The sequence below is a fragment of the Plectrocnemia conspersa genome, unplaced genomic scaffold (assembly GCF_051122295.1).
Source record: "Plectrocnemia conspersa isolate PC_06_02 unplaced genomic scaffold, ASM5112229v1 ptg000003l, whole genome shotgun sequence".
NCBI lineage: Eukaryota > Metazoa > Arthropoda > Insecta > Trichoptera > Polycentropodidae > Plectrocnemia > Plectrocnemia conspersa.
The window spans coordinates 17003785-17031424 of record NW_028277167.1 but is presented as its reverse complement, the minus strand read 5'-3'; the positions used below and the strand labels follow the sequence as shown (position 1 = coordinate 17031424).

Sequence of the window (27640 nt, the reverse complement as noted above, 5' to 3'; positions counted from 1 at the left end):
AAATTTCTAATATGAATGTTAATATGAAAGTAAAAAATGCAAGATTTATATAAATATAATTTATTTATTTAACAATGCCGCTTCCGTTAGGATCCTCGGTTGCAGTAACGTTACGCATCATGTGTTCAATAGTACCGTATAAATTCCTATTTTCGCTATGTGCTAGGTTCATGCAGTGTTTTACTTTTACTGTGCGAAAAAAGAAACTGCTGTTGAAATTCATTACTAGCTTATTCATGGTTTTAAAGTTTAGCAGACAACGTATAGCAAGATAAAGAAAAGAGATAAAGGCCATCCGTTATCAGCGACGAACTCATTAAAAAAATATTTTGAAAATCGTTCAATGAACATTGTCAAGAATTTAGAAATTCGAAAGATTAGGCTAAATAAAACTGCGTGCGTTGGGTACCAAAAAAGAGTGATATGCGATAGATCAGGGATCACTAGTCAATGTATTTGGGAAGGCAATCTCAGAATAAAATGCTTCTTACTATATTTATTGATTATTAGATATTTATAATTTTGTATTAATTAATAGGAAAGGAGATTGAGAAATGCTACTAATCCCTCAATTTCTTTGGATATTTCAAAAATGTTACCTTGTGATAAAATTTGCTGGAATATTTTTTTTTGTTTTATTTAATTAAATTAAAAGTGTAATATAATTATATAAAAATTAAAATGTATTATATATACGCTTATATATTTCTACGCCAGTATTTTATATTTATACTAATTATAAAGTAAAATTTCATTTATAATTGTTAGTAAAGTTTTATTAAAAATAATTAATTACCGCATTCTTTATTTATAATATATTATTTTAAAATGATTACAATGAAGAAATATAGTCCAAAAGTGGAAAATCTTTTTGCTTTTTCTATTTGCTTAAAGTGAAAGACTTAATAATAACATTATCCGTTTATTAATTGTACACTTTAAATGTATGTTTTTAAAAACGTAGGAAATATTCTGCGTTTAATAATAAAAATATAAAGTGAAGCATGTTTAAGTGCGCTTTGTTAACCCTGCGACATAGGGTTGATTCAGACCAAAAGCTATCGCGGTACCAGCGCATAGCAGATATTTTCATTTACGCGCTACCAGTTAACGGGTTAGTTTGTTTTTGTACCTGCTCCGAAAATGTCGCGATTTAATCGTTCGATTCAACTGTTTTCCAATATAATATTAAATAAAAAATAAGACAAAAGTGTTAAGAAAACATATGGTGATTGGTATGAAGAGGAAACGTTGCACCAAAATGTTGATTCCGGAATTTTTTGATCGCGAGGACAAAGACAAGGACTTTTGGTATGACGAAACTCCCGGAATTGTGGAGGTTGACGGAGAATGCTACGACACTGTTATTGTGGAGGGTTGGCAGCCTGAATTTCAGGAATATAGCCCAGACGTGAGCGAGGCCAGGAACAATTGGAGCGAAGAAGGAGAGCTGCTGGCTGAAATTTGCGTAGAGCAACCGGTGCAAGAAGAGTTCATCGTTTCAGAGGAGAACATCACCACCAATCAGGAAGATCAATCGTTCACCGACTCGGACGATTGCACCAATCTCTCTTGGTTGATGAACTTCAAGGTGGACGATATATTGAACCAAACCCCGCAACGTAGTCAAAAAGTCACAGACACTCCCAAGGGTGATCATGGAAAAGTCGAAGATTCAAGAGTCAACGTTCAATCTGAAAACAAGCCGCCTTTCACTTACACCAAGCTGATCGAGTTGGCGTTGAGGGATAAAGGAGAGCTCACCGTTTCCGGGATATACAGATGGATATCGTGAGAAATATGTTTATTTATTTAATTTTCGCGATTATAACTTAGCAACTGAAATATTTACCTCTACCTCGATACCTGTAATTTATTTAAAAAAAATAGTATTCATTAGATCTTTCATAACTACTGTTTTCCCCATCTCAACCAGAATTTTTGGACCCTGTAGGGTGTGGCCTATTGCCATTAAAATCGATGTCTCTGAAACTGCTAAAGCAATATTTAAAAGTGAGCTACGGTACATTTACTATTAATTATAGAAAAATATATAGTTTTTAATTTGTTAAAATTGGTTAAGAATATGTAGCATATTAGTCTTCGCAATAACAACAAAGTATATTCACATATAAATAAAAAATATTCATATTTAATCCAAGGTAACGAAAAATTAGTTTTAATTTATATACATATTATATATATATATATATATATATATATATATATATATATATATATATATATATATATATATATATATATATGCCATAAATAGTTTTAAATAAAACGTAATCAATAACTAACTTTACAATGGTAAAATAAATACATTGATTAGTGACATTGCTTACTTTTGTGGCCATATGCGTAGGAACGAAAATCAAATAATTGTTAAAACAAGGGACAAAAATTTTATATTGAAAAAAATATATGAAATAGTAAATGGTATTTAGTTAATTTATGAACATTATTGGGATGTGTCGAAAAGATTTTTTTACTCTTATAACAATGATTAACATACCTTTTATATTCATATTTGATTATGTTTCTAAATACATACAACAACTCTGTGGTATTCATCGTCTTAAATATAGAAGAGGTTTTCAGTACAATATTATTTTTTAATTAAATGTTATTTTTATCCAATTGTTCATCTATTTTTTACTTATACTACCTAAGTACTTTATTATTTAGTTAATAACATTTATGAACACTATTTTCTTATACATTATATGATATTTAAAACTATAGAATCATTATTTGCGAGATTATATTGATCGCTCAATCTTGAATACATATGTACTTTCCAATTTAAACTAATATGTTTACAAATCGAAAAAAAAGTAATAAGCTCATTTGTAATCGTAATAATTATTACTGTACAATTTATCACAACTTAAATGATTGTTTTATATAATGTAGTTCAAATGAAAAATAAATATATAGTAATCCCTATTAATGGCCATCGAAATCAGATTGATATTTTCTTTCTGTATTAATAATATTATTAGATATAAATAATATTAAATTTTAAAAAGAATATATTGTTGCTATAATTCGCCTAAAAATTGTAGACATAAAATTGAATTCGTGCTCAACACGAAGGGAAAAGAATGTGGTCAATAAATGGAGACGTCGGTGCCAGCCTCGCGGATCAACCCTCGCTGCAACGACCCTCTAAACCGCGATATAATTCCATATATATCTACTATATTATGTTGTACCGATTTTGTTCGCCCGCATCAATCTATTATTGTAATAATAATCGATCGGCATTATTGCGCAATTTATGTACTCGGCACGCGCCGGATCATGTTGTGTTGCAGGGAACGATTTCCGTTTTTCAAGCCCCACGACGACAGGTGGAAGAATTCGGTGCGGCACAACCTGTCCATCAACCCCCATTTTCGCAAGGGGCCAAAGGCACCGAGGGGCGCAGGACACCTATGGGGCGTAGCGACGCCTTGCAACGCCTTCGACTATGCTCTCAATCTACACGTAATTAAAAATTCTTCTTTCCTTGAAAATAATCTCGCTACACGGCTTATTAAGAATTGTTTTGTTTCCGAAAATATTCAAATTTCACAATATTACATGCAACTTAATACTACAAAATTAAATGTATTATAAGAAAAGGAGAAAATATACAGAAATAAACTTGCCACTTATTACAAAAGGTGTCGTGTCTGTTTTGCATCATAAAAAATAAAAATATCTACTTTTATATTATACATGTATGTTTATATTATACATAAAAAGCATAACGACAATCTTCATTCTTAATAAAAATTAATATTGTTCAATATTGATATTTTACCTTCAAATTTATCCCTATTAGATAAAATACCCTTATTGCTGCATATTTTCTATATTCTTCAGATCACTCAGTAGCATTTTTCTTTCACAGAGAACAGAAAATTCGAAAAAATGTGTTATCGTGGTGTAAAATCACAGTTATTAGCTTTTAACTCTGCTCGTTTTCTTTGAATTGCCTCACCTAAACGGCGTAAAACTGACTGGACTCTACCGGTATAACCAGGGCCGGATTTACCTATTATAGGCGGAAGCTTAGGGCCTTAAAATTTAGGGGTTTCCAACCAAGGTGTATAATCAGGGGCGCACACAGGGAAGTGGTCCAGTAGGTTCAGATAAGGTGGCCAGATTTTGAAAATATCAAAGGAGGACACTAAAAATAAAAAGGGCATCATAGAATTTCTTGTCCGAAGGGGATAGAGCAGGACAGATTGCCGCGGGACAGGGACGTCATTTGTGGGGGGCGAGGGGTAGCATTTGCCCCCCTTGAATATGTCCAGAAAAATGCATGCCATTTAATTAAATACTATGAATCTTAATGAAATAGAAATATTAAAAATAATTTAGAGTGACGTCATGGATTCTGTATACCTTAAAGAAAAACTAAAATAAATAGTTTACATACCTTTTTCCATTTTCATTACATATCACTAGTGAAGTCCAAATACATTTTCACCAGTAGATATATATATTTTTACTAGCGAAAATATAATTTAACTGATAGGTGCTAGTGATATTAAATGGTGTTCTATAATGTCTATGAAACTTAATTTGACAGTCGCGAAACATCCATTTGCTGTTCTAACCCAAACCTAACAATCTAATGAAAGTTCTAATACTAATAATAGTTTTGGAACTTTCATTCTGTTAGATTTGGACTAAGCCAACTCATCTCTCAGGGGAAAACATATCTATATCTCTCAAATATATATGAAATTCAAAACTAGTATAGTTTTATAGTTTAGTTTATTTAGTTACAGTTTTAGGACTTTCATTAGGTAAAGTCCAAAATACGGACTAAGCCAACTCATCTCTCAAAGGAAAATAAGCGGAAGATAAAGAATAGACAGACGTCGCATCTCACATATTGCTCTATTGTTAATCTGCACTTGGATATTATACTATGTTTTAAAAATATGCTAGTTATCCTTACCGATATTACTACGGATTTCGATATGAGTTATTGGTCAAAACATATTCAAATCGAATTTTGGTCAATAGGAGGGCGCAAAAATAATTATCACTTCTCAGTCAAAAGCAATAAAATCGTGTCGGCGTCGTAGCAGTGGGAACGCTCGGTAACGAGCATTCCCACTGCAACGGCGACGGCACGATTTTATTGCTATTGACATGGATTTTTGACTTCTAAGAAGGGATAATTGTTTTTTGCACTCTTGGTCAAAATTCGGTTTAGATATGCTTCATTTAATTCTTACTTATTGTACGTCATAATATTGTTATAAAAGTTCTAATATGAACGCTATATAACTGAGTTTTTCTACTGCTACGGCACGATTTTATTGCTATTGACGTGGATTCTAAACAGGGACATCATTTGGGGGAAGGGGAACGACGGGTTCCCGGGTGCTCCCACCCGCATCCTCAGGTTGTGTATAAGCCCTTACCTATCGGCTCTTTAGCAACCCTAGCACTGAGCACAACCGCTTTCCATCGAACAAGCCGATGGTCCGCTTCCACGTCTCGGCCGGAGTCGTCCCGATGGACGGCTGCGACCGGTGTCCCGGACCGGAGCTACTGATGGTCTCCCGGCATCACTATTTTTTGTTGGAGACGGAGGAAGGAAAGTTATGGGTGTGGGAAAAGGCAGCGGGGTGGTCGTGCTCCGCTGGCTTTGTCTCTCTTGGTAGAGATGTGTGTTTGAGACGACGCGAAGTGTCGCGTCCTTGTGTATGGTATTTTTGCTGCTGAGGGCAGACTTTGCAAATTTTTTTTGTGTCGGGGAGGGCGCGTTCTTTTCAGCGCGAGCCCCCCCCTGTCGTCGTTCTGTGTGGCGAGGTGCAACCGTCATGATCTGATGGGTCGTCGTGATTAGTCAACTAGTGACGCGTGTTTTTGTGTGGAGTATAAGACTCTGGCTGAAAAAAGGGCGACAAGGGTTAATTAGTGGATCGTCAGCACGTCCGGTTGTTCCTGAAACATACTTTAGGTTATGATATGATTAGTGTATGAATTTTATGAAATGAAATGAAAATAAGGAAGAAATGAAAATGAAAAATGGGTGTTTTTATTCGATTGAAATTGATATTATAGTTTTTGTGGCGAGCGTCGCGCGTCGGTTGTTTCGTCGCGCGAGCTAAACTAGGTGTACCTGTTTTTACGGGATAAATTTCTTTAGAGGTGGCGAACGTCCGTCCTACGGAGGGCGGACGTCCTCGCGGTCGGCGGGGGGGAAGGGGAAGGGGGCAGGTGGTGGAATGTGCTCTTTCTTAAATTTGGCCAGAAAATTGCATGTCATTTATTGAAATACCACGAATCTTGATAAAATCAAAATATTAAATAAACGACCATTGACTGGTCTATTTTTGCTCCCTCCATCTAAAAAACATTAAAAAAAATTAAAAATAACTGTACGTGCCATTTGCAACCAGCGTGTAATTTAAAATATTAATAATGACAGAAAGTAAATTTATTAACTATTTAACTATCAACTTTACAAGAAGGTCGGCAAACCGCTTTTATTTCATTTATTTTTTACAGGCAATATTTTCTTTAATCTATCTACGTACAGTTTCTTGTCCAGTTTTATTGGTATGTGTCGGATATTTTAGAGATATGAACCAGACTTTGTAGGGAAAAATGGACATCATTAATTTTGACATATTTTAGTAATTAGTATATTAAAAAAATATATGATTGTAAAACTTCGCCGTGAAATAAATAATAAAAATGGAAAATGATGACATGTTTGAAATCCACGCTTAACTTTACACAACAGGAAACCGTTGAAGTTTTTTGTGAATACAGATGAAGGATAGGTTACAACTGAGTATTAATAGTATTTTCTACAGTTTTATTGTAGTTTTTCAGATAGTTTTATGTAAAATACTGTCGTACCTTAGTTATGCTACGTATCGTATTTCAATGGATAAAAACAACAAATAATTAAGTAGTCATTTTTGTTGTAGCTATAAAACTTTATTTCTTGTGCAACTTTTTATTTATGAATAAGTTTATATATATTTATATTTACTTTGTAAAATATATGATTTGCATTTAAATTCATATAACATTTTCATGGCAAAACGTTGTATTTGTAATCAAACGCTTGATGTATATTTCATGCATGTATATTGATATCTTATCGTGAATATTAATTTGTAAAGACACGCTCTAATGATCAATCGATTAGTCATATTATATTGTGTGCGCGCATTATCATAACGCTTGCTAATATTTTTTATTATACATCATTTAGAAAAGGGTGAAGAGTGAACCTACACTCGAACAAGAAGTGGCAGCCGCTGCAGCCAGTATTCTTCAGCAACACCCTTCAGGTATGAATGTAATTTATTAAATATTTTTAATAGAGTACAATTTTATTTTACGTATTTTTTTTCACAGAATTTATGAATCCAGTATCTGTAGAACAAGTGGCTGCCGAATGCGGACTACTCGATTCTATGACTTTCACATATTGAGAAATTAATTATTAATAATCTACATGATAAGATATTGGTAGACTGGATTACAAAACTTTCACTCGTAGAGTTTGATTCGATCTATATATAATTTTAATCGAAGTGCGTAATGTAGATAATTTTTCACGAATGATAATATTATTAGTTAAAAATCGACATGTAGGCTCATGAGAATGATTTTTATGGAACGTTTTAGTTTACGGTAATGTTAGGCGTGAGTAAAATACACGTAGATTATGTTTTATTATATTAACATCGTTTATATTGTGAATGCAATAAATAATAAAATAATTTATTAATATTTGTTTTTGTTTTATTATTAAGTCATTTTATTCATTGTGGTTGATATAACACAATACAGATTACCGTCTATAATCTGTAACTACCAGAACAGTAGTAGAATATAATTTGTATGATAATAATAAACAACAATTATTAAAAATACTGGTTAGCTGGCAATGAATTATTTGAAGAATTGAGAGCAATGAAAAACCATTTTCATTATAATATTGATATTTGAGACTTAATGAAATATGTATGTATATAAAGCAAAAGAGATGAGAAAGATAAAAGACGCGATACGCAACCCCTCCCATGTCACACAGCTAAGAATCATATCGAACCTCGACAAAAACATGAACAACGTATACTGCCTGTAACTGTAACTTTAAAGTTTAAATGATTCATAATTCCGCTGATACCCCTGTACATAATTTATGAAAGCCGTAATACATACACCAAATACTATATACATTTTATTATAGTATATAATCTACATATTTTTTAAATATTGCGAGAAAAACGTAATAAAGTATAGTTTTGCGGGGTTTACAAATTAAAACTATTATAAATTCCAATAACTTTAATTTGTGTAATAAAGCTAAATAAAATAAATTCAATATCTAAAACGTTATTTTTATAATAACGAATAACTTTAGTTTTTTGGCAGATTGGTGACAGATGGCAATTGACACAGATTGAGCCGCGGCGGTAGTATTTTATTGAAAGTATAAAAGTGTTAGAATATGAATGTGAACGGTGGACAAGGCTCCGCTACCGTTGCCTATCCGGCGTAGTCCACCAAAATAATGTGACGCCACACGTCAATGTTACCATAATACTGCCAAGTTTTGTGCATAATAAAAAAAATATATGCCCCTGCAGTTTTATTTAGGATATTTTTACCAATATTTTACCTTTTATTGTTGCAGCCCCACCACAAAAAATTTTTACGAGTCGCAATTGGGTTGCAGTATAGATTTTTTAAGATTACAATAAGAAATACAAAATTGTGTTATTAATAAAAATTTATTCTTAATTATCATACATCACATTTTGCTCTACTTTTATCTATTACAATACAATCAGCAAGTTGTTTTTGTTTATAAATTTCACTTTCAGTTTTATAATTCTAACTTATTTTTTACAAAATATGTTACAAAATGACTCACGTTCACTCATTTCAGTAGTCATTATGCTGTATAAATAAAAAACACACACTATTGTAAAATATGTAGAGAAACGGAATAAAAATTTTAAATAGTAATTCGAGTGTTTCACTGGTCCTTTGAAGCCTCGTTAATACAGCTTTCTCGCGAGTGAAGGTTGCACGGGAAGAATAAGAATGCCAATTTATTCTTTAAGGTTGATCCAAAGCTAAATTATATGTATTCCTAAATCAATCAATGAAAAAATATTAAGAAATTTAATTTGAAAATAAAAGATGTAGTTTTTAGTGGTGCAGAGAAGTATTTTTATAATAATTTGAAAATAAATTGAAGTTTTTTGTATGCTCAACAAAAGATCGCTTTGGGCCTAGCGATTGGTAACATTGTTCAGCTGCTGGTCGATGACAGCTGTCTTCTTGGCTGCGTTAATTTTTATATTACTCGCAGTTTCGCTCGTGCACTACTCCGTTCGCATTTTTTCACACCTGTTTCTCAATGATATGCAGTCGGAAGATGCCAAGTACCTGAAGAGGTGATCGTTTTACTTTCGAACGCTTATGTAGCACAAGGGCGTTTATTGATTTTGTTGTGTCTCTTTAGAAAAGTTAAATCCGGTTCTCTCGAAGTGCATCCTTCGCAACCGGCGCTTCTAGTTAATTACGAACTGCACGCTCAGTTGTTGCGACCGTCGGGAGATCCGCTCCACCACGATAAAAAGGTTTCACACCACTCTAGGCGTACATATTGAATATTGTATAATTTTACAAAATTATTTATTTATAGGAGTTGCAAAAAGTAATCAAGCTCACAGGTCTTAATTCAAAAACCGATTGTTCGGCTTTGGCTAAAGAAGTCGTTGAAAAATGTGATTTAATTCATCCATCGAGACTTTTAGAGGTCGAGCATTTAATAACATTTTTAAAAAATCGAGAGGAAAACAATAGTGAGTAAATAGAAAGCTTGATTATTAAAACATAGTTTTACAGCTACTTGTTTAACATAAATTATTTTTAATTGGGTTATGCTATATTCAATTCAATTCTCCTTTTAATATGAGAGATAGTAAGTAAGAAAACTGAATTTGTGAAGCTATGCAAGCGCAACACGTCATAGCAGCTGTTGCAAGATGATGGCGCCTCTAAACGAGCATACTATTACTAAGCAATGCTCTGTTGTGAAATTTTTCTGGCCTAGATGAAATATACAAAAAAGTCATGTTCATAATTGAACATGACTTTTTTGTATATTTCATGTTGAACTTTAATGAAAATATCGGAAATAATGCTGGCAAAATTTCTAGCGTAAGAGTCCTTGAGTATCCCTCCATATAGCCCCGACCTTGCTCGTTGTTTTAGAAAAGTAATTTATCTAAATGTGAAAGGATTTTCATTTAATCATTACCTCGATTTATAACTTACTTACTGAATCCCTCCTGTATTCTAAAACTGTATCTTATTTAAAAATCTAAAAAATGTGATTTTAATAGGTTCACAAATAGGTATTAAAAGTGCCGTATTAAAGAAAACTGAAAAATCTTTAAATATGGGACCAACTGATCCGACGCCGGCTACCATAAACTCAGTCGATCAATATATTGAGCTTTTGTATGAAGATATTCCAGATAAAATCAAGGGTTCGGCTCTAATTTTACAACTAGCCAGAAATCCTGATAATTTGATAGAGCTATCCAAAAATGGTATTCCTTTTACTTATATGTATATACATATATTAATATTGACTATTTCTAATTAAAATTTCAATATAACAGAAGCACTATTAAGCGCACTGTCGAGAGTTTTACGCGAAGAATGGAAAAGGAGCATCGAACTGAGTACGAACATCGTATTCACATTTTTTTCCTTTTCTACTTACAATGAGTTCCATCCTATTATATTGCAATATAAAATTGGATCGTTATGTATGGACGTGATCGACTTTGAATTGAAGAGGTTCGATCAATGGAAAGAGACGATGGATGGAAAAGTTAAGCCTAGTCCGATTGTTAAAGTGAGTATCAACGTACGTACATATAAAATATATTTTACATTACATACACTTATAATATTTTTAGACCGAGTTACCTAAAAGCAAAATCCCCGAACCTAAGAGGCGTCCAAAATCAGGAACTTGGGCAGTAGCAGATGTGAATGCGGGTCGCAATCTATCTTTGAATAAAAGTTACCATGAAGAATTATGTAATGTTGCCGATTCAGTTAAGAATGACGAAGAACAACTGAAAAAGAAGTTGAAAGCTTTGACTAAGCGCCAAGAGCAGCTGCTTCGCGTGGCTTTCTATCTACTATTGAACATCGCAGATAATATTAAAGTCGAGGAAAAAATGCACAAGAAGAACATAGTCGGGTTATTGATTGGAGCGTTGCAAAGACATTCCAACGTCGATTTGTCCATTTTGATTATCTCGTTTCTTTTAAAATTGTCCGTTTATAAGGATAACAAAGATGCAATGGTGAATCTCGGTTTTATTGAAAAGTTACCGGAAATGTTGGATTCGGTCGCTGCCAGTCCTGACTTTTTGAACGTTACTCTTCGTCTATTGTTCAATTTGACTTTTGACACAAAGTTGAGAAACCGAATGGTTAAGATTGGACTTTTACCCAAATTGATATCTTATATAAGTAAATATGAACGTATTTATTACAAGAAATTGTTATCTGAGAGTATGATTGATTTAAATTTTTTCTAGGTGACGATAAGCATACGTCTATTGTGACGAAGGCTTTGTATCATTTGAGTATGGACGATAGAGTCAAGGCAATGTTTGCGCATACGGATTGCGCAACTTTAGTAAATACTTTCCATTAGTGATGTAAATTGGTTTGAAAAATATTTATGTCAACTATTTTTTAGGTTACCGATATGGTATTGTTGAGCAAGGAAGGAACTCAACGTACGGAATTGGCAGCGCTTGCCGTTAATCTTTCTCTTCAACCAAGGTGTGCCGCTTTAATGGCCGGATCTGGTCGTCTCGCAGCTTTAGCGTCTCGCGCCTTTCGTGCAACTGATCTATTACTTATTAAGCTTATTCGTAATCTCTCGCAGCATCAAGAGAATAAGCATCTCTTTATTGTGAGTGTTTCGTTTGAGCTCATCAGATTATAGAAAACGAAATTATATGTTTCTCGATTAAGCTTTAACTTTAAAATATTTAATTTAATTTATCAGGAATTCGTCGGAGATATCGCAAACGCGATCACTTCTACCACTTGGGTAGACGAAGCTTTCGTAGTCGAATGTTTAGGCATTCTAGGAAATATCTTACAACCCGATCTCGACATTCTAGCCTTAGTCAAACAATACAACTTTATTAACTTCTTAACAAACATTCTTAATTCAGGTAAGTGTATTATTAATACTCATATATTTTAATACAGCTTGTTACTTTGAATGAACATTGTTAATTATAGAGAGTGCAGCTAGTGAAGAAGTAGTTTTAGGAGCTGCAGTCGTTACCGGTTCTATTGCCAGCGAAGAGGCAGCGGCCGCCGCTATGTGTGCTAGTGGAATTCCAGCTCTTCTGGTTGAACTTTTACGTGCAAGACAAGAAGACGACGACTTGGTTCTACAAATAGTATTTGCTTTCCGACAACTACTTCGTCATCCTTCTTCTGCATCTTATTTGATCAATAATACTGGTAAGCTTTACGGTATTGTCTTAATCTCCTACATGCTTGTTAAATCCACATCTATACACTTCTGTTCTAGCAATATCCGCTGAAATCTTTTAACCGTTGAGCTCTTAATTTAGTCCTGATGTGCATTAAAAGAGTTTCAGAACAGACTCATTAGTAATTCTATATACTAGATAGAAGTTCAGAGCGAATCATATTTGCTTTGAAGTAAAAAAAGTTTTCATACTCGTTTATTTGTATGTTAGCATGATTCTGTTACAGCCGAATCGTAACTGACAAACAATTTAAACCTTGCTTGTTAATATTCTATATAACATATTTTATATTGCAGAGGCTCCAGCATATCTGATCGATCTTATCCAAGATAAGAATTTAGAAATAAGAAAATTGTGCGAATCTTGTCTCGATGTGATCACGCAGACAAATTCGGAATGGGCTGTCCGAATCAAGGTAATATAATTTTAAAATACAAATTATTTCAAGATTATTAATCTACGTATATATAGGTTGAACGTTTCCGATGTCATAACGCTCAATGGTTGAGCGTCGTCGAAGAATTAGTCGGCGACGGAGAGGCTGGCGATCTCTCCGATCCAGATTTACCGCCATATCTTTCGACGGAATATCTTTCCAATAATATATTCAATTCGGGTATGTTTTTTTCAAGTATTTATTACCAATGTTTATACAATAATTGTATATTTTTACCAGGATCGCAAATGTCATTAAGTGCAACGGATGAATCGGATTTTCAAGGCAGTAACGATGGCGATCCGAGCAATAAGTAAAGTATTACACTAAAATGATTCATCAACGCTATCATTATGTATATTATAAAAAAAATTTCAGGTTTGGAAAAGATACTGAAGATGTTGACTTTGCTCTAATGGAAAATTCTGGATTCATAATGAAGTCGTGTAATTCTGTAGATTGCGATTCGTTATCAGCTACGGAGTTCCCCTTGCAAGATTAATATTATATAATGGACAATAAGAGAATCTTAAGAATTTAATTGCGAGCTAAATTGATCGATATTAACGCTACCTATTAAATTTAACGCGCGTGGGTCACTAATAACACCTATTAGTAATTTGTTTCATTTAATTTATTACTAATGAAGCTTTTAATGATACGTTCCAAAAATGTAAATACGAATTAACAGCACAAAAATATTTAATGTGATATTAACAAAGTTTATATTTTTACAACCAGTTCTAGTCAAAATGCAGTAATAAGAAATGTTATAATTTATTTTATTTTTATTGAATTTTGCACAAATAAATAATAAATAAAAAAATATGTGTTATTTCAATTCATGATATATTCTACACTAACATAGATAAAAATAAACATCAAAGGAGATGAACGCATTACTGACAGACATACGGAATGTACCAACCGACTATATGTATACTTAATTTATATCTAATTAATCTCGTAAAGAATACTAATACATGCGTTTTATACATAGATTAAATATTTGAATAACAATGTTTAACAATGGTATGTATATTTTTGAACAACAACAAACTGCGCCCTATCCATTATTGTTTTTCGGTAGAATTATTCCCTTCCTTGCCTGTCGTTTTTTGGATTTCCTTCTGCAGTTCCTCCCTGATTTCGTTGTTGGACTGCATCAGTTGGAAGAATTCCTTGTAAATTCGATCGTTTTTCTGCTCTATCACGTCTAGAGCTGCGTTCAAATCGTCCAATTTGGCATTAAGAACTTCATATTCTAAGAGCAGAAAAATACTATGATATAGATTACGATCGGATTAGTTCAGTGAATTGTAATCGCCCATACCTTCCGGTTGAATCTCCTGCTCTTCTTCGTCTTCCTGGGGCGCAGTAGCTTCGGGAGCCATTTCTACATCTGACATTCTCTGTCAGCTGACTCTCGCCAATGTCTTAAAGTCATTGTTAACGGCCATGTACTATTTTATTTAATATTACAATGGTTTCACTCGTGTAAAGTAAGTTTTTTCATCAAAATTAAAACAACATTTTTTTTAATCACCTACTAATTATGTAAATAATATCTTTTGCTAAATATTTAAAATAAAAAACTTTTTTATTTTGCTCCTTAAATAAATAACAATTTAATTTAACATAAAGCCTGTTTATTGTCCACGCTAGAAACATATTGCATAAAAAGAGAGGAAAACTCCCGTCTTAACTATAAATATAATTGGAAACCGGTAATACGTGTGTTTTTAAAGTTACTTTTAAATTTATTATTCATATTGAAATAAACGTTACGAAACTTATATTTAAAAAAAACTAACTAAAAAACTAAACGCTTTGTTAGAGAATTTCGCAAGAAAGAGATAGGTGAGTATATAGGGTGCGAGCGAGAGAACTCGAGCAAGGTGCCTCACGCTTCGATTCGCTCGCGTTTGAATATTTGTTTACCTGTTGTCGGGAGAGTTACCTCGAAGCACAGAATATTCCTGCGCTTCTCAATTATTTTTAATATTTTTACTTCGTTAAATAACTTCAATATAAACTAACTTTAGCTTAAATAATATTTAAAACGACGGCTGAAAAATGTAACGATATCGATGAATTGGATCTTGAGTAAGTTCTTTTCACAGTTACATTTTAAATTACTATTTATTATAAAATAATTTATAAGAACTTTTCATTATTTATCAACATTTCGGTATTTATTTAATTATTTTATTAATTTATTCAGCTAATATAGTTAATTCTCATGATAAAAAATATGTCAAATATATATTATTTTGCAGAAAACTTTTTATATATTATGTTTCGTTTTGCTGATAACAATGCCTTATGTTTCAAAAAAATTCAAATAGTTCTGTTGGTCCGGATCGGTTTCGGGTACAAAATGATTGTATTTAAAAATTCCGAATTTTCTATTTTTGAGAGATTTATTATCACACACAGTCAACAAGATAGTTTATTTTACTAGCTTTAATGTAATAATATTTAATAAACACCAAAGCAGTAAGAGACTTATTCCCCAATGCCGATGTAAGTTTGGTGCAAAAATTTGTAGACACCGAGAATGTTCTTTCGTTATCCGTTGAAGTAAAAAAATATATTGTGTAGTCTTAGGGTCTGAGTAGGGAATGCGTTTGTGTGCGTGTATAAACAACGACAAAAATGCATAGCACGATATCGTCCTACGATAACAAATAATTGAAAAGAATTTGAACCATTATCTAATAGTTGTTAAAATAGCGAAACGATTACGGCGGATACGCGAGTATGTACTATTTCCCGATAGTTACGATATGCCCTTGGTTGTATAATTAAAAAAATGTCAGATATCGGCGAGTGTTGCCAGAGTGCGGCGGTGGTGCGTGCGGGTGTGTTGGTGCGTGTGTTGTTCGGAGCTGATTCTCGATTCTCGGCCCTTCTGTCGTCATCCATCTCCCGTTTCCCGTCACCCGTCTCCCGGTTTACACGCGGCGGACTCGCGGAGTCGTTTCGAAGGGGGGCGAAACGCTTCTCGTAAATGTCGGAGCTCCGCCCGCTCTCTTGACAGCGACGGCTCTCCCCGAAATGATCGATGCCCTTCGACCTTCGTAGACGATGCGGCGAAAGGTGAGAAGTACCCCTTTCGTCTTTATCTGCGTTGTCACGCGTAATTGTTATCGAGATAAAAATTGATACGCAATCGCATCGGTCGATGTCGATGTCGATGTTTCCGTTCGAGTTATAAGTCGGCCTTTACAATATATTGTAGAAAATTTTAAACCGCCGGTGAGATGGATCTGTATATTCTTAGGTTTAACTATCTGCACACAATCGTTATTAGTCATTATGTGATAGTGTCATGTTGTCGATTCTGATACAAGGAAAATACTGTACTGATTTTAAAACTGCGTGATATAAATCGATGTATCGATTCTTATATTATTTCTTTATAAACTTGATTTAAATTTCATTATTAACATTTGCAAGACAATATTTCCTTTTTCATTCTAGAAAGTCGGATTTTTCCTGGAATATTGAAACGATAACTATTTTCCTTGAATGAACTTTTTTTACCACAATTTCATCTTCTGTTTCTAATCCAGTTGACTTCTTTCATACATTAGGTACATCTTGGCCATAACAATGGGGCACCCCAATAAATGTGTAAATATAAATAACAAAACCATTTTGCCATATTATCAACTAATGACAATTTTCTCGCAATTGTGTTTAAAATTATCATATTTATTTATATATAAGTCGGAATTTAAAGGCAGGTGTGCCGTAGCTTTCTCCCGAAGACTGTTGTGTTTTCGACAGTAATTTGTGTCTAAGTAAGACTATACAGCGATTGATCATTTTGCTTTAATTACTTTTTTTTTTTTAAATGTATTGTAAAAAAAAGCTATGGCTAAATATAGTGATTGTGATGATAATATGTTTTGTAATGATAGTGATGGGGAGGATTTCATGTTTCATTTTTCATCTTCTAATGATCTAATGAAGTGACCTCGAAATTAATGAATCCAAGATGAAATACAGGCAATTTAAATAATAGCAACGAAGAGACGGTACCTCAAACGAATCGCACCACGTCAGAAAATTGCAGGGCTGTAGAGTCGTTGGAAATTTTATGTGCGACTCCGACTCCGAATTTTAAAATTTCAATGAGATAATCTTGAAATATTCAGTTTATTTATATAATTATTTTTTGACTACTCGCATACTTAATTTAATCACTAATATATTCGAATTACATCTTAAAACAAATATTGCTTCTAACACTTTTGTTTACTTCATATTATCGACTTAAAACCAGGGCTGTGGAGTCGTTAAAAAAAAACACGACTCCGACTCCGATTCCGATATTTACCAACAACACGACTCCACTCCGACTCCGACTTCGACTCCGACTCAAAAAAGTTTAATTTTATCAAGTATTTTTGGTGTTTTTCTACACGTTTAATATTCATCCGCTATACACATTTATTATTACGCAATTAAAAATTCATAAATTTCATAATTTAAAAAAATGCTCGGAGTCGCTCATTTTTCACGACTCCGACTCCAACTCCGGCCAAAACACCACGACTCCACGACTCCAACTCCGACTCCGACTCCACAGCCCTGCTTAAAACGCATGGCATTGGAGTGGAAAGGGTTAAAGAGAAGTCGTATTTGGTCGATTTTGTACGACTCCGCTTACAATGCTCCGACTCCACATCCCTGGAAAATTGGAGAATAATAACTAGTAATGTCAGTGTGCCTTATAAATACCAAGTGATAAATATCTTGGGCGCAAGTTCCCACAAACTCTATAAAACCTATTGATTATTTTCAATTGTGTTACACTGATGAGCTGGTACACTAAAAAAAATAAAAATATCCATTTCGTCATTATTCATAAGTGAAAAAGAGATGACAGCTTTGAGTGTACGCCCCACCAATTTGCTCTACAGTACAGGATGCAGATATACTTATCATTACTCCTTTTTATATTTTAAACAAATTTAGAGAAATTATAAAAAGTGAATATTATAAGCTATCAAAATCAATAATTTTTAACACTGATCTAACGAATAAAAAAAATTGCAACGTAGGGATGCCTCTCGGGTTTTAGGTTTGTAATATAAAATTGTTCGACCCTGCCCCATTAAACTGGAATAAACATGGTTATTATTATTATCAACGTTATTATTGTTATATTGATTGTTGATACTTTATAATAAAATTTATTTATTACTTTTTATTTTGCTTATAAAGCAAAAAAATAATTCATAATTGTTTCGTTGTGACAACCCTAGCACTTTGATTTTTAACTGCCAAGAATGAACATCAAATGCACCAGGAACGTCGCCCAGAGGCCGTTATGGGGCATAAAGGTCATTCATCTGTACCTTGACACTTGACATATATTTTATTTTTAAATCTAAAAATATCGCGGCATAGGGCGATACATTAGGTCCATCTTGCTCGGCCGGCAAACGGTTAAATTGAATATCATAGCGGAATGCATCGCATATTCTTAACAAATTTTCCTGAATCAATTTTATAATTGTCAGTTACATCCATGGCCGTCGAAGAGATATTTTCCCTTTTGCTCACTCGTGTGTTAAGTAACGAGAGTGAGTGAGATATAAGAGCATGCAATTGCACACACTTATCTTTCACTCACTGACCGGACCTGGTTACATCATTCTGTTATTTAAGCTTTGTCATTTAATGTTAAAGTTATACGAGGTACGCTATATATCAATATAACTCGCATTTGTATATTATTTATTTCGAAATATTTGTAATTTATTATTTTATTTCTACTTTATAATAATAACTCAATGTTTGTGTGACATGTTAACTATTAATAATATTTACAATATCAGATTTTTATGAAGTTTTTTAAAAAGTGCTCTTAAAAACATCTAATAAAAAACAAATTTAGTAGCTATAAAATGGTTTTATAAATTACTAGAACAATCTATTACAAAAATACTTGTTAATAATATGGGCACCGCAAGAAAATAATCATTTGTTAAGATACAACCAAAAAAATTGATATCTTTTGTTATACTGAACTTCTAATGAAAATAAATTGGAAAGAAACATATTTTGGAAAAAGTATCCTTTAAATATAATTTATAATTCTTGTTATGTATAATTGTAATAATTATTTATTTTTTGTAAAATTTTCAGTTTTCAAGATCTTTGCAAAATGTTAATGACTTGAATTATTCATCCTCATCATTACATTATTAAAATGGCCGCATCGACCTCCTTCACCTCGAGATATCAGGCATTATCTGTATCGAGTAAGTATAATTTGCATTATATTACGTCATAACTTAACCTATTGCAAACTTATTCATTTTTTGACAATTTATTACTAATAATATTGAACATATTATGATGCGTTATCTTTGATAATCATATCGCTAATCATGCAATAATTTTAAATATTTATATGACTCAGTTTATAATAATATACGATAATATTTATTTTTCAACATGTTTGTTGTTCGATCAGACTCAATCAGATTTCTTTATTTTTAGTCGAATCTGCTTCGTTTCGTCACAATGGCTTGTTTAAACCGAGTACGTATGTCGAGATTTGCGTCGATTATCCTCATTCCACGGTGAAAACCGATTTAGCTAAGAACACAGCCCATCCCAAATGGAACGAAGAATTTACGCTGTACGTGGATAAACGGTCGCTGATAGGTTTTAAGGTGATAGATCAACATAAATTTCGAAGAGACAACGTGATCGGCGGGCTAAAAATAACCCTGTTTGAAATTCTGAAGCATTTCGGAGGAAAATGCGAAAACTTGGAGCTTACAATAGGTAATATTAGGTCAACTTTGATCGTACGATTCCTTTCGACGAGTAATTATATGTTAATTTTTAGATTTAAAACGCAATAGCGACGTGTCAAACGATGTAGTGGCCATAGATCTTAAGATTGGCGAACTGGTTGTCGTTTTGAACGGTTTAGATATGTCCGGTGACATATACAGCGTCAATAACAATACTAGTGAAGGTAATCATAGTGTTTTAAATGGTGGAGTACGCGGGAGAGTTAGAACCAAGACTTCTGCGATAACTTCTACATCTGAAAATGGCACAACGGCTGCTCCAAAACCTCAACAGGTGATTATTATATTTATTAAAATTAGTGTGATTTTTCGATTACATCTTATTGTATTGATCTTATTTATAACTTAAAACTTAATTAATATCCGTGAAAGCCAGACTGATTTAAATTTGCTTTTTATATAAAAATATTTTTTTTTAGCCTTTACCCATCGCTGCACCGCCACCTCAGCCCGTCGTTTGCAACGGAACGTCGAACGAAGTCACTCCCACTGCTGGGACTGTAGTTGCTACCGTAGTGCCTAACGGAACAGCCGGACCGTCACATGTCGCTCCACCTCCTGCGGTCGAAGAACCACTCCCAGCTGGATGGGAAATGCGATACGATGTTTACGGTAGAAGGTACGTCTATTATTTCTAGTAATCCACCTTACAATATATTTTTCATTTCAATTTTTATTAATTTATGTAGATATTATGTCGATCATAATTCGCGATCTACATCTTGGGAGCGTCCTATGACGTTACCGGCCGGTTGGGAAATAAGACGCGACGAAAGAGGCAGAATGTATTACGTCGATCACAACACTCGTACGACTACTTGGCAGCGGCCGTCCGCTGAAAGACTACAACACTTCCAGCATTGGCAGGGTGAAAGGCGTCATGTCATCCCACAAGGAAACCAGCGCTTCTTATACAATCAAGTATGTCATAATATCAGAGGACGTGCGTGGGAAACGAAAAAATTGTTCAATGTTTTTTTTTTTTAATTTACAGCCAGGCGGACCGACTGCTTCCAGCAATGCTTTACCTGAATCTAATCCGAGCTCTAGTACGATCGTGCCTACGCCTTGCCCTGTCGCCGAACCAGTCGTGCGCTCGACAGACGAAACAGAGGAGGGTGGGTTGGGTGATCTGCCTAACGGGTGGGAGAGGCGCGTTCAACCGGACGGCAGGGTGTATTTCGTAAACCATAAAAACCGAACAACACAATGGGAGGATCCACGTACTCAGGTATGTATCATTATCACCTATCAATATTATTTAATCTCTTAACCGGGATTACGCCTTTATATTTTATACATAACGGACGTGATGCAAAAGATCGTCATTGCATTTTATTTTGTTTTATGACTAAATTTTAATTTGACAAATTTAACCGCCCGTTCAGAATCAACTATTTTTGATCATGTAATAAGAAACTGCCCGGTTAAGAAGTTAATAGAACAATCTATAATCATCAAATGTTTCCACAGGGACAAGAAGTCAACACAAGCGAAGATGTACTTCCTCCCGGATGGGAAATACGATTTACCGAAGACGGTAGCCGATATTTTGTCGACCATAACACTCGCATGACTACTTTTCAAGATCCCCGACCGGGCGCTCCTCAAGGTCCTAAAGGCGCTTACGGTGTTCCACGTGCCTACGAGCGCTCTTTCCGCTGGAAGCTTAGTCAATTCCGATATCTGTGTCAGAGTAATGCGCTTCAGAGTCATATCAAAATCACTCTCACTAGGCAAACACTTTTTGAAGATTCATATCACCAACTCATGAGGTTGCCGGCGTACGAACTCCGAAGAAGGCTCTATGTCATATTCAGGGGAGAAGAAGGCTTGGATTACGGTGGCGTGTCTCGAGAATGGTTCTTCCTTTTATCGCACGAAGTTCTCAATCCGATGTACTGCTTGTTTGAATATGCGAATAAGAATAATTATAGTCTGCAGATCAATCCGGCTAGCTATGTAAATCCGGATCATTTGCTTTATTTCAAATTCATCGGCAGGTTCATAGCCATGGCCCTTTATCACGGTCGGTTCATATATTCCGGTTTCACCATGCCGTTTTATAAGAGAATGTTGAACAAGAAGCTGACTATGAAAGATATCGAGTCGATCGATCCCGAATTTTACAACTCTCTCATTTGGATCCGAGATAATGACATAGACGAATGCGGATTAGAATTGTGGTTTAGTGTAGATTTTGAAGTGTTGGGTCAGTTGCTTCATCACGAATTGAAGACGAACGGTGACCGCGAGAGAGTCACTCAAACGAACAAAGAAGAATATTTGGCGCTAATAACTGCTTGGAGAATGTCGCGGGGTATAGAGGATCAGACTAAAGCTTTCTTGGACGGGTTCAACGAAGTGGTGCCTCTGGAGTGGCTTAAGTATTTCGACGAGAGAGAATTGGAGCTCATGTTGTGCGGCATGCAGGAGATCGAAGTGGACGATTGGCAACGAAATACTATATATCGTCATTACACACGTACGAGTAAACAAGTTGTTTGGTTTTGGCAGGTATGATCCTCTATTTTTCAATATGTTTATAGGGTGTTGATTAAATTTTTTTTAATTTCAGTTCGTACGACAAACTGATAATGAAAAGCGAGCGAGGTTATTGCAGTTCGTAGCCGGAACGTGCAGAGTACCGGTGGGTGGATTCGCTGAATTGATGGGATCGAATGGACCTCAAAGGTTCTGCATTGAAAAGGTAATAAATAATTATTTTATGAATTAGATCGAATATTAAATTATTTAATCTTTTCTAGAATCTGTTATATAATGTCTAAAATTTTATATATGTCGATCGATGGTTTGTTTGTAGGTTGGCAAAGATACTTGGCTTCCGCGTTCGCATACATGCTTCAACCGCCTCGATTTACCTCCCTATAAAAGCTACGAGCAGCTGGTAGAAAAACTAAACTATGCTATCGAAGAAACTGAAGGATTCGGCCAGGAGTAAAAATTGCAACGTTTTTCGTAGGGGTTGCAATTACTTTTTAATTACACTTTCACGTAAATGTTATTTTTTTTCCTGGCACCGTTCGCATACATATTTTTTTATTAAAATTATAATACTAATTAATGTAATTATGTTATTCGATATTTATGTGATGTATTTTTATTGATCTAAATTATTTTTGTTATCATTGTAGGAACAAGAATTGAAATATTTTTGTATGGAAAATATATTTATTTAAATTATGGATACTGACACACATTTATATATTCCAATTCATATTTGTGTAGTATATAATCCATGTATATACAGTAAGGTCTTGTTTCACAAATATGTTACATTGTTATATTAAAGTATTAAAGCGATGCATCTCTCTTTCTGTGACTTTTGAATTTGTTGTAAATTGTAAGTAGTTGTCGAACAAGACCTATCTGTGGTTGTTATCTATTGTAAAAGATGCGTCCATTTATATTTATTTTCGTTTAACAACGTGCGAGCAGACAATATGGCAATTTTTTTAGTTTCATATCGATGTGGAATTGTTTTAATTTTTAGAATGCAAATTAAATGCTTCGTGGTGCTCTAGATTGCTATTTTTTTTTATTAAATAGGCTGCATACATAATAGATACATTTTTCTCTCGTAATGAGTATTAAAAATCTATTTAATCTCAACTCTTAAAATCTCTTAGTATTTTTCACAATCAAACAAATCAAGTGTGCTTGTATTTAACCTATTTTATACAAATTTATTATTTTATTATGATAATCAAATACATAGTTTGCTCAATATGTATGTATATATTTAACACTTATGTATGTATTATTAATATTTTTTTAAATCATGGTTGTTTAGTGATTTTATTGATAAAAAATATATAAAACCAGTTATTCCTTGCGTGCGCAGCTTGTACGAGCTAGTAGACGTACGCAATATATTTTAATAATCAAATGTGATACTGCAACGTAATTGTAAATATATTTATATATTAAATAAAATGTAACGAAAATACTATTTTTTTGTATAGATTAATGTAATTTGTAAAAAATAAAATATTTAATTCGTTTCAATGTGGTAAACTAAAAGATTTTTTTTCTAGTTCAATTTAAAAATTTCTCGATCGTTCGCTAAAACCAAAGACCACATTGTTCAACCTTGAATATTTTCATTTTAATGATCAATTTGTGCTTGTACATATTCCGCTTGCAAATTATTGGACTAGGGACCAGCTGTATATATAATGTTACGAATGTATATAACATGTGTATATGAAATAAAATAATACTATATAAATATTTATTTTTATTTTCTCTCTTTTAACAATATGGATGAAAGGAATTTTCATATATATAATGGTGAGCTAAATGAAAACCTCAAAAGTACCATAAACATTCAGAATACCGATCTATTGTTCTGTAAACTAATAGCAGTCATTTAGTTTTGAGTAGGGCAGTACGAATCAGGCATGGACCACGAAGGCAAAGTAGTAGCTGAAAATTTCTGCACGTACCCAAGAGACGAGTGAAAGTTCAGTATAGTCATGCACGCTGGTCTTTAGTAGGCGTACATAGCACACTGTCGGTCTTGATGGTTTGCAGTTTACTTTTGCTTTGAAGCAGAAGGTAATGGCAATTGAATCGAAACGACGTGGACTTTTTGAAGATGTGTTTTGTTGTAACATGACAATGATCAGCCTTAAACTATACAAGATCTGCACTTGTGCAGTAAGTGTCTTGAACAACTAACAAATCGCCACATCTCGTTCCTGCTTAAAGAGAAACGTAGAAAAATAATGTCTGTGTGTACCTTTTCATTCAATTATTCATGAAATGAGGTTTTCATTTCACTCATCCTCCTATGTACATAAACTACAAAGAATCACAGTGAATTATCTTTTTCCAAAAAACTTTTCCCATAAATTTCCATCTAATGGAGAATTAAAATCGGGATTGTTACCACTTTTTGTTATGGTCACTGTAGTTTCTTCTTCGTTGGTTCTGCTATCTCGTACAGTGCGACGAATTTCTTGAGTCTAATCAAGTTAATTATTGTTTATATAAAATTTAAAAAAATAATTAAAACCGAAATAACTTACACCATCGGGCTGTATGACAGTTCTAGTAATAACTGTTCTCCCATAAAAATTGGAATTTGGATTAGCCGGAATCAAAATATTCGTACCCCTCTCTGGTACTGGATCTTTATTCATAAATATATCTAAATCTTGAGGTGCAATCCTAAAATAAATTTATAAATATAAGACAACTCAGTTCATCAAATACAATATATATTTAAAAATACTTGCATTCCATCTAGATCAGAATCTTTTGCATTGTTCTTGTTATGGTGTTCTGATTGAAATCCAGGCTTGAGGTATTCATCGCGAATACTTCTCTGAGGAGCTTGCTCCTCTCTGAAGTTGTTGAATTCGCCGTGCGAAAATGGCGGCTCCAATATCACATTGCTAAACATTTTGAAAATATCTCCGATCTGCTGTTCTAAATGTCGATGCATGTCGATTGGTTCGAACGAATCGAAAATTTCGTCTTCCCTATGATTGTCCTCACTTCATTAAAAAAAAGAGTACATTAATATTAGGTTAGTGTACTTGAAAACACATTCCAAATTACTGGTAATCATCTTCTTCGTCGTCCAATCTGGGGTCTCGATATTCTTTTGGGTAATTGCGCATATCAGTTTCTCTGAAATATATGTTGAAAAATGCATAATATCGAAGTTTACCATTATAATAAATCATTTAGATACATTTAAGTGTTAACACAAACCTTTCGTTTAAGCCGAAGATATGTTTAAAAAAATATCCAAAATCGAACGGCATTGTCAAAACAGCACCAGCTGCCCAGTGACAGATCGCGAGTGCTGCCAGATGTATAAATTTTGTACACGTAATATTCCCAAAATAAATGAAATACATATTATTTTCAGTTTGTCATTACAAATTTTGAAATAATTAAAAAAATACCTTTTTAAAAGCAAACTGTTTAAAAAATCATTTTTATAGTAATAAATAACGCAAAAATTGCAATGATAGTTTTTAAACGTGATAAATATTTTTCATATTATACATAATTTAGATAGGATTTTTTAAAATCTTTTTTCCTTTATTTATTATTAAATTTAAAAGTCCAATATTTTGTTATCGAATTATTAATCATGTATTATAAGAATCGCATAACTTACAAAATATTAATTATGATCTTAAACAGCGTTTTGTTTTAATTCTAATTTGCTGGATGGGTGACTATTACACATACATTGAGCCGTCACATTAGTATTTTTATTAAAAGTATATAGAGTTTATATGTTTGTTATTTAAATATATAGGATCCCGGAGACGATCAATCGTTACGTGATTGACGGTTTCGATTGAAGCTGCGTCAATCGCTATGACTCATTCGGTTTGTTGCGCCGTCGAAGGAAGTCGTATCGAATCTGTCAAAATTTTCTGATACGATCCCGGGAAATCCGGGACGGTTGATAACCCTAATTCTAGTACCTGCCGATCTGTCAAGATGATTTCGGACACAGATATGGCTTTTCTTGCAATTACTGTTGAGGTTTCTACTCAGAAAAAAATTGAAAAGAATCAGACGATGGTACAAATGGAGCCCGATAATTATAAAAATACCATTGTTGCACAATAATAAATGAATAATAATTTAGTAATTGGTATGAATTTGCTCCGCATACCTTGGAAATGATAATAATGGAAACGTATGAGGCTATATTCTAAAAATTAAAAGAGAGCATTGCTTTTATTAATTGATTTTATAAAAATTTCCAATAAAGAGCTCTTTAACGAAATACGGTAGTTTTTTGTTGAACATTCAATGGCTTTAAAAAGCAGTTGTATGAATTATTTTCCCTATCCTGATTCTGGCAACAATTGAATTAAAGATCCATTCAACACGGACGTTACTAATGCTAAGCATTTATTTGTATTTGAACAATATATTCTCGTGAAATTGTCATGCCATACATTTTGTAACTTCAATTCAACAAAACTTAACTTACTAACTGTTAAGGACTTCTTAGATCTGATTACTTTTCACTTGCAAATAAATCACTCGAACGTTTAATTTTGTTATGTACAACATATTTATGTGAACAAGCTTTTTCGGTATTGTTATATATGAAATCAAAGTATAGAAACAAATTTAATGTAGAAGCGGACCTAAGAATAAAACTTTTCAACATTGAGCCCGACATTGCGGTTCTGGTTTCAAGAAAACAACTATACCGACCCATATAAAAATATTTTTATAAATTATATTATAATAAAAACTATTTTGACTAATTATATTTAAAAATATATTTTAGTTTACTGCTTTTATATTTATTTTAGTTATCAATTTTTGTCAAAAACGTCACATGGATCATATTTTTACACTAAATGGGCAACAACAATATATTAAAATATGTTTCGGGGCTGTGATGATGGCGGGTGGCAATGAGACACAGATTGAGCCGCTGCAGTAATATTTATTTAACGGTTAACGGTGTTTACATGGTTAGAATGGGGCGGACGCGCGACGGCACGCGTCCGAACCCTTACAAGCTTGCCGGAAGAGAGGGAGCCGTCACAACACCGCTATTTCTGCGCCGACCAGTTTTGGCCATAACAAATCTATATTGGCCCCCATACGGCTCCGGCCCTAGCAATTTACAATTGCGAACTATAACCAGGGGGAGGTATGGGGGCCTTGGCGCTGCTGTTGATTAAATGCTGGCGGCGCAAAAGTAGCAAAGTCGTGACGTATGGTGTGGCGGCGCG

General features: G+C 33.6%; 5 protein-coding genes across 5 annotated transcripts; 3 read left to right on the top strand and 2 right to left on the bottom strand.

Annotated features, from left to right (window-relative positions):
• The first annotated feature begins 1261 nt into the window (after positions 1 to 1261).
• LOC148236801 (forkhead box protein J2-like) lies at positions 1262 to 7575 on the top strand. The gene is made up of 4 exons (XM_088182840.1): positions 1262 to 1791; positions 3327 to 3498; positions 7250 to 7328; positions 7396 to 7575. Exons 1-4 carry the CDS (start codon positions 1262 to 1264, stop codon positions 7470 to 7472), a joined length of 858 nt encoding a protein of 285 aa, XP_088038966.1. The 3' UTR covers positions 7473 to 7575.
• Positions 7576 to 9305: 1730 nt separating this feature from the next.
• Kap3 (kinesin associated protein 3) lies at positions 9306 to 13740 on the top strand. The gene is made up of 14 exons (XM_088182175.1): positions 9306 to 9452; positions 9521 to 9638; positions 9704 to 9863; positions 10407 to 10616; positions 10689 to 10927; positions 10992 to 11556; positions 11625 to 11725; positions 11789 to 12007; positions 12104 to 12275; positions 12346 to 12573; positions 12902 to 13020; positions 13077 to 13221; positions 13282 to 13354; positions 13420 to 13740. The coding sequence occupies exons 1-14, from the start codon at positions 9322 to 9324 to the stop codon at positions 13541 to 13543; spliced, it is 2604 nt and encodes an 867-aa protein (XP_088038301.1). The 5' UTR covers positions 9306 to 9321; the 3' UTR covers positions 13544 to 13740.
• Positions 13741 to 13871: 131 nt separating this feature from the next.
• On the bottom strand, positions 13872 to 14475 carry LOC148236799 (uncharacterized). The gene is made up of 2 exons (XM_088182176.1): positions 14375 to 14475; positions 13872 to 14305 (listed from the first exon to the last, which is right to left on the bottom strand). The coding sequence occupies exons 1-2, from the start codon at positions 14448 to 14450 to the stop codon at positions 14115 to 14117; spliced, it is 267 nt and encodes an 88-aa protein (XP_088038302.1). The 5' UTR covers positions 14451 to 14475; the 3' UTR covers positions 13872 to 14114.
• Positions 14476 to 15881: 1406 nt separating this feature from the next.
• Su(dx) (WW domain containing E3 ubiquitin protein ligase suppressor of deltex) lies at positions 15882 to 24138 on the top strand. Its single transcript, XM_088182146.1, has 10 exons — positions 15882 to 16143; positions 19207 to 19322; positions 19564 to 19854; positions 19919 to 20160; positions 20306 to 20505; positions 20576 to 20807; positions 20881 to 21117; positions 21360 to 22403; positions 22465 to 22596; positions 22711 to 24138. The coding sequence occupies exons 2-10, from the start codon at positions 19271 to 19273 to the stop codon at positions 22846 to 22848; spliced, it is 2568 nt and encodes an 855-aa protein (XP_088038272.1). The 5' UTR covers positions 15882 to 16143; positions 19207 to 19270; the 3' UTR covers positions 22849 to 24138.
• Positions 24131 to 25724, bottom strand: LOC148236797 (uncharacterized). Its single transcript, XM_088182147.1, has 5 exons — positions 25632 to 25724; positions 25476 to 25547; positions 25151 to 25411; positions 24941 to 25082; positions 24131 to 24877 (listed from the first exon to the last, which is right to left on the bottom strand). Exons 1-5 carry the CDS (start codon positions 25682 to 25684, stop codon positions 24734 to 24736), a joined length of 672 nt encoding a protein of 223 aa, XP_088038273.1. The 5' UTR covers positions 25685 to 25724; the 3' UTR covers positions 24131 to 24733.
• Between the last annotated feature and the right edge of the window lie 1916 nt (positions 25725 to 27640).

What these genes read in the sequence shown, in the direction of transcription:
- LOC148236801 (XM_088182840.1), top strand. Translation starts at nt 1,262, where the DNA reads ATGTTGATTCCGGAATTTTTTGATCGCGAGGACAAAGACAAGGACTTT. An exon ending in GGGATATACAGATGGATATC is followed by an intron (nt 1,792 to 3,326) that starts GTGAGAAATATG and finishes GTTGTGTTGCAG; the next exon opens with GGAACGATTTCCGTTTTTCA. An exon ending in TCTTCAGCAACACCCTTCAG is followed by an intron (nt 7,329 to 7,395) that starts GTATGAATGTAA and finishes TTTTTTTCACAG; the next exon opens with AATTTATGAATCCAGTATCT.
- Kap3 (XM_088182175.1), top strand. Translation starts at nt 9,322, where the DNA reads ATGACAGCTGTCTTCTTGGCTGCGTTAATTTTTATATTACTCGCAGTT. An exon ending in AAATCGAGAGGAAAACAATA is followed by an intron (nt 9,864 to 10,406) that starts GTGAGTAAATAG and finishes TGATTTTAATAG; the next exon opens with GTTCACAAATAGGTATTAAA. An exon ending in GATAGAGCTATCCAAAAATG is followed by an intron (nt 10,617 to 10,688) that starts GTATTCCTTTTA and finishes TCAATATAACAG; the next exon opens with AAGCACTATTAAGCGCACTG.
- LOC148236799 (XM_088182176.1), bottom strand. Translation starts at nt 14,450, where the DNA reads ATGTCAGATGTAGAAATGGCTCCCGAAGCTACTGCGCCCCAGGAAGAC. An exon ending in GCAGGAGATTCAACCGGAAG is followed by an intron (nt 14,306 to 14,374) that starts GTATGGGCGATT and finishes TTCTGCTCTTAG; the next exon opens with AATATGAAGTTCTTAATGCC.
- LOC148236797 (XM_088182147.1), bottom strand. Translation starts at nt 25,684, where the DNA reads ATGCCGTTCGATTTTGGATATTTTTTTAAACATATCTTCGGCTTAAAC. An exon ending in GATTCTGATCTAGATGGAAT is followed by an intron (nt 25,083 to 25,150) that starts GCAAGTATTTTT and finishes AATTTATTTTAG; the next exon opens with GATTGCACCTCAAGATTTAG. An exon ending in CTGTCATACAGCCCGATGGT is followed by an intron (nt 24,878 to 24,940) that starts GTAAGTTATTTC and finishes TAACTTGATTAG; the next exon opens with ACTCAAGAAATTCGTCGCAC.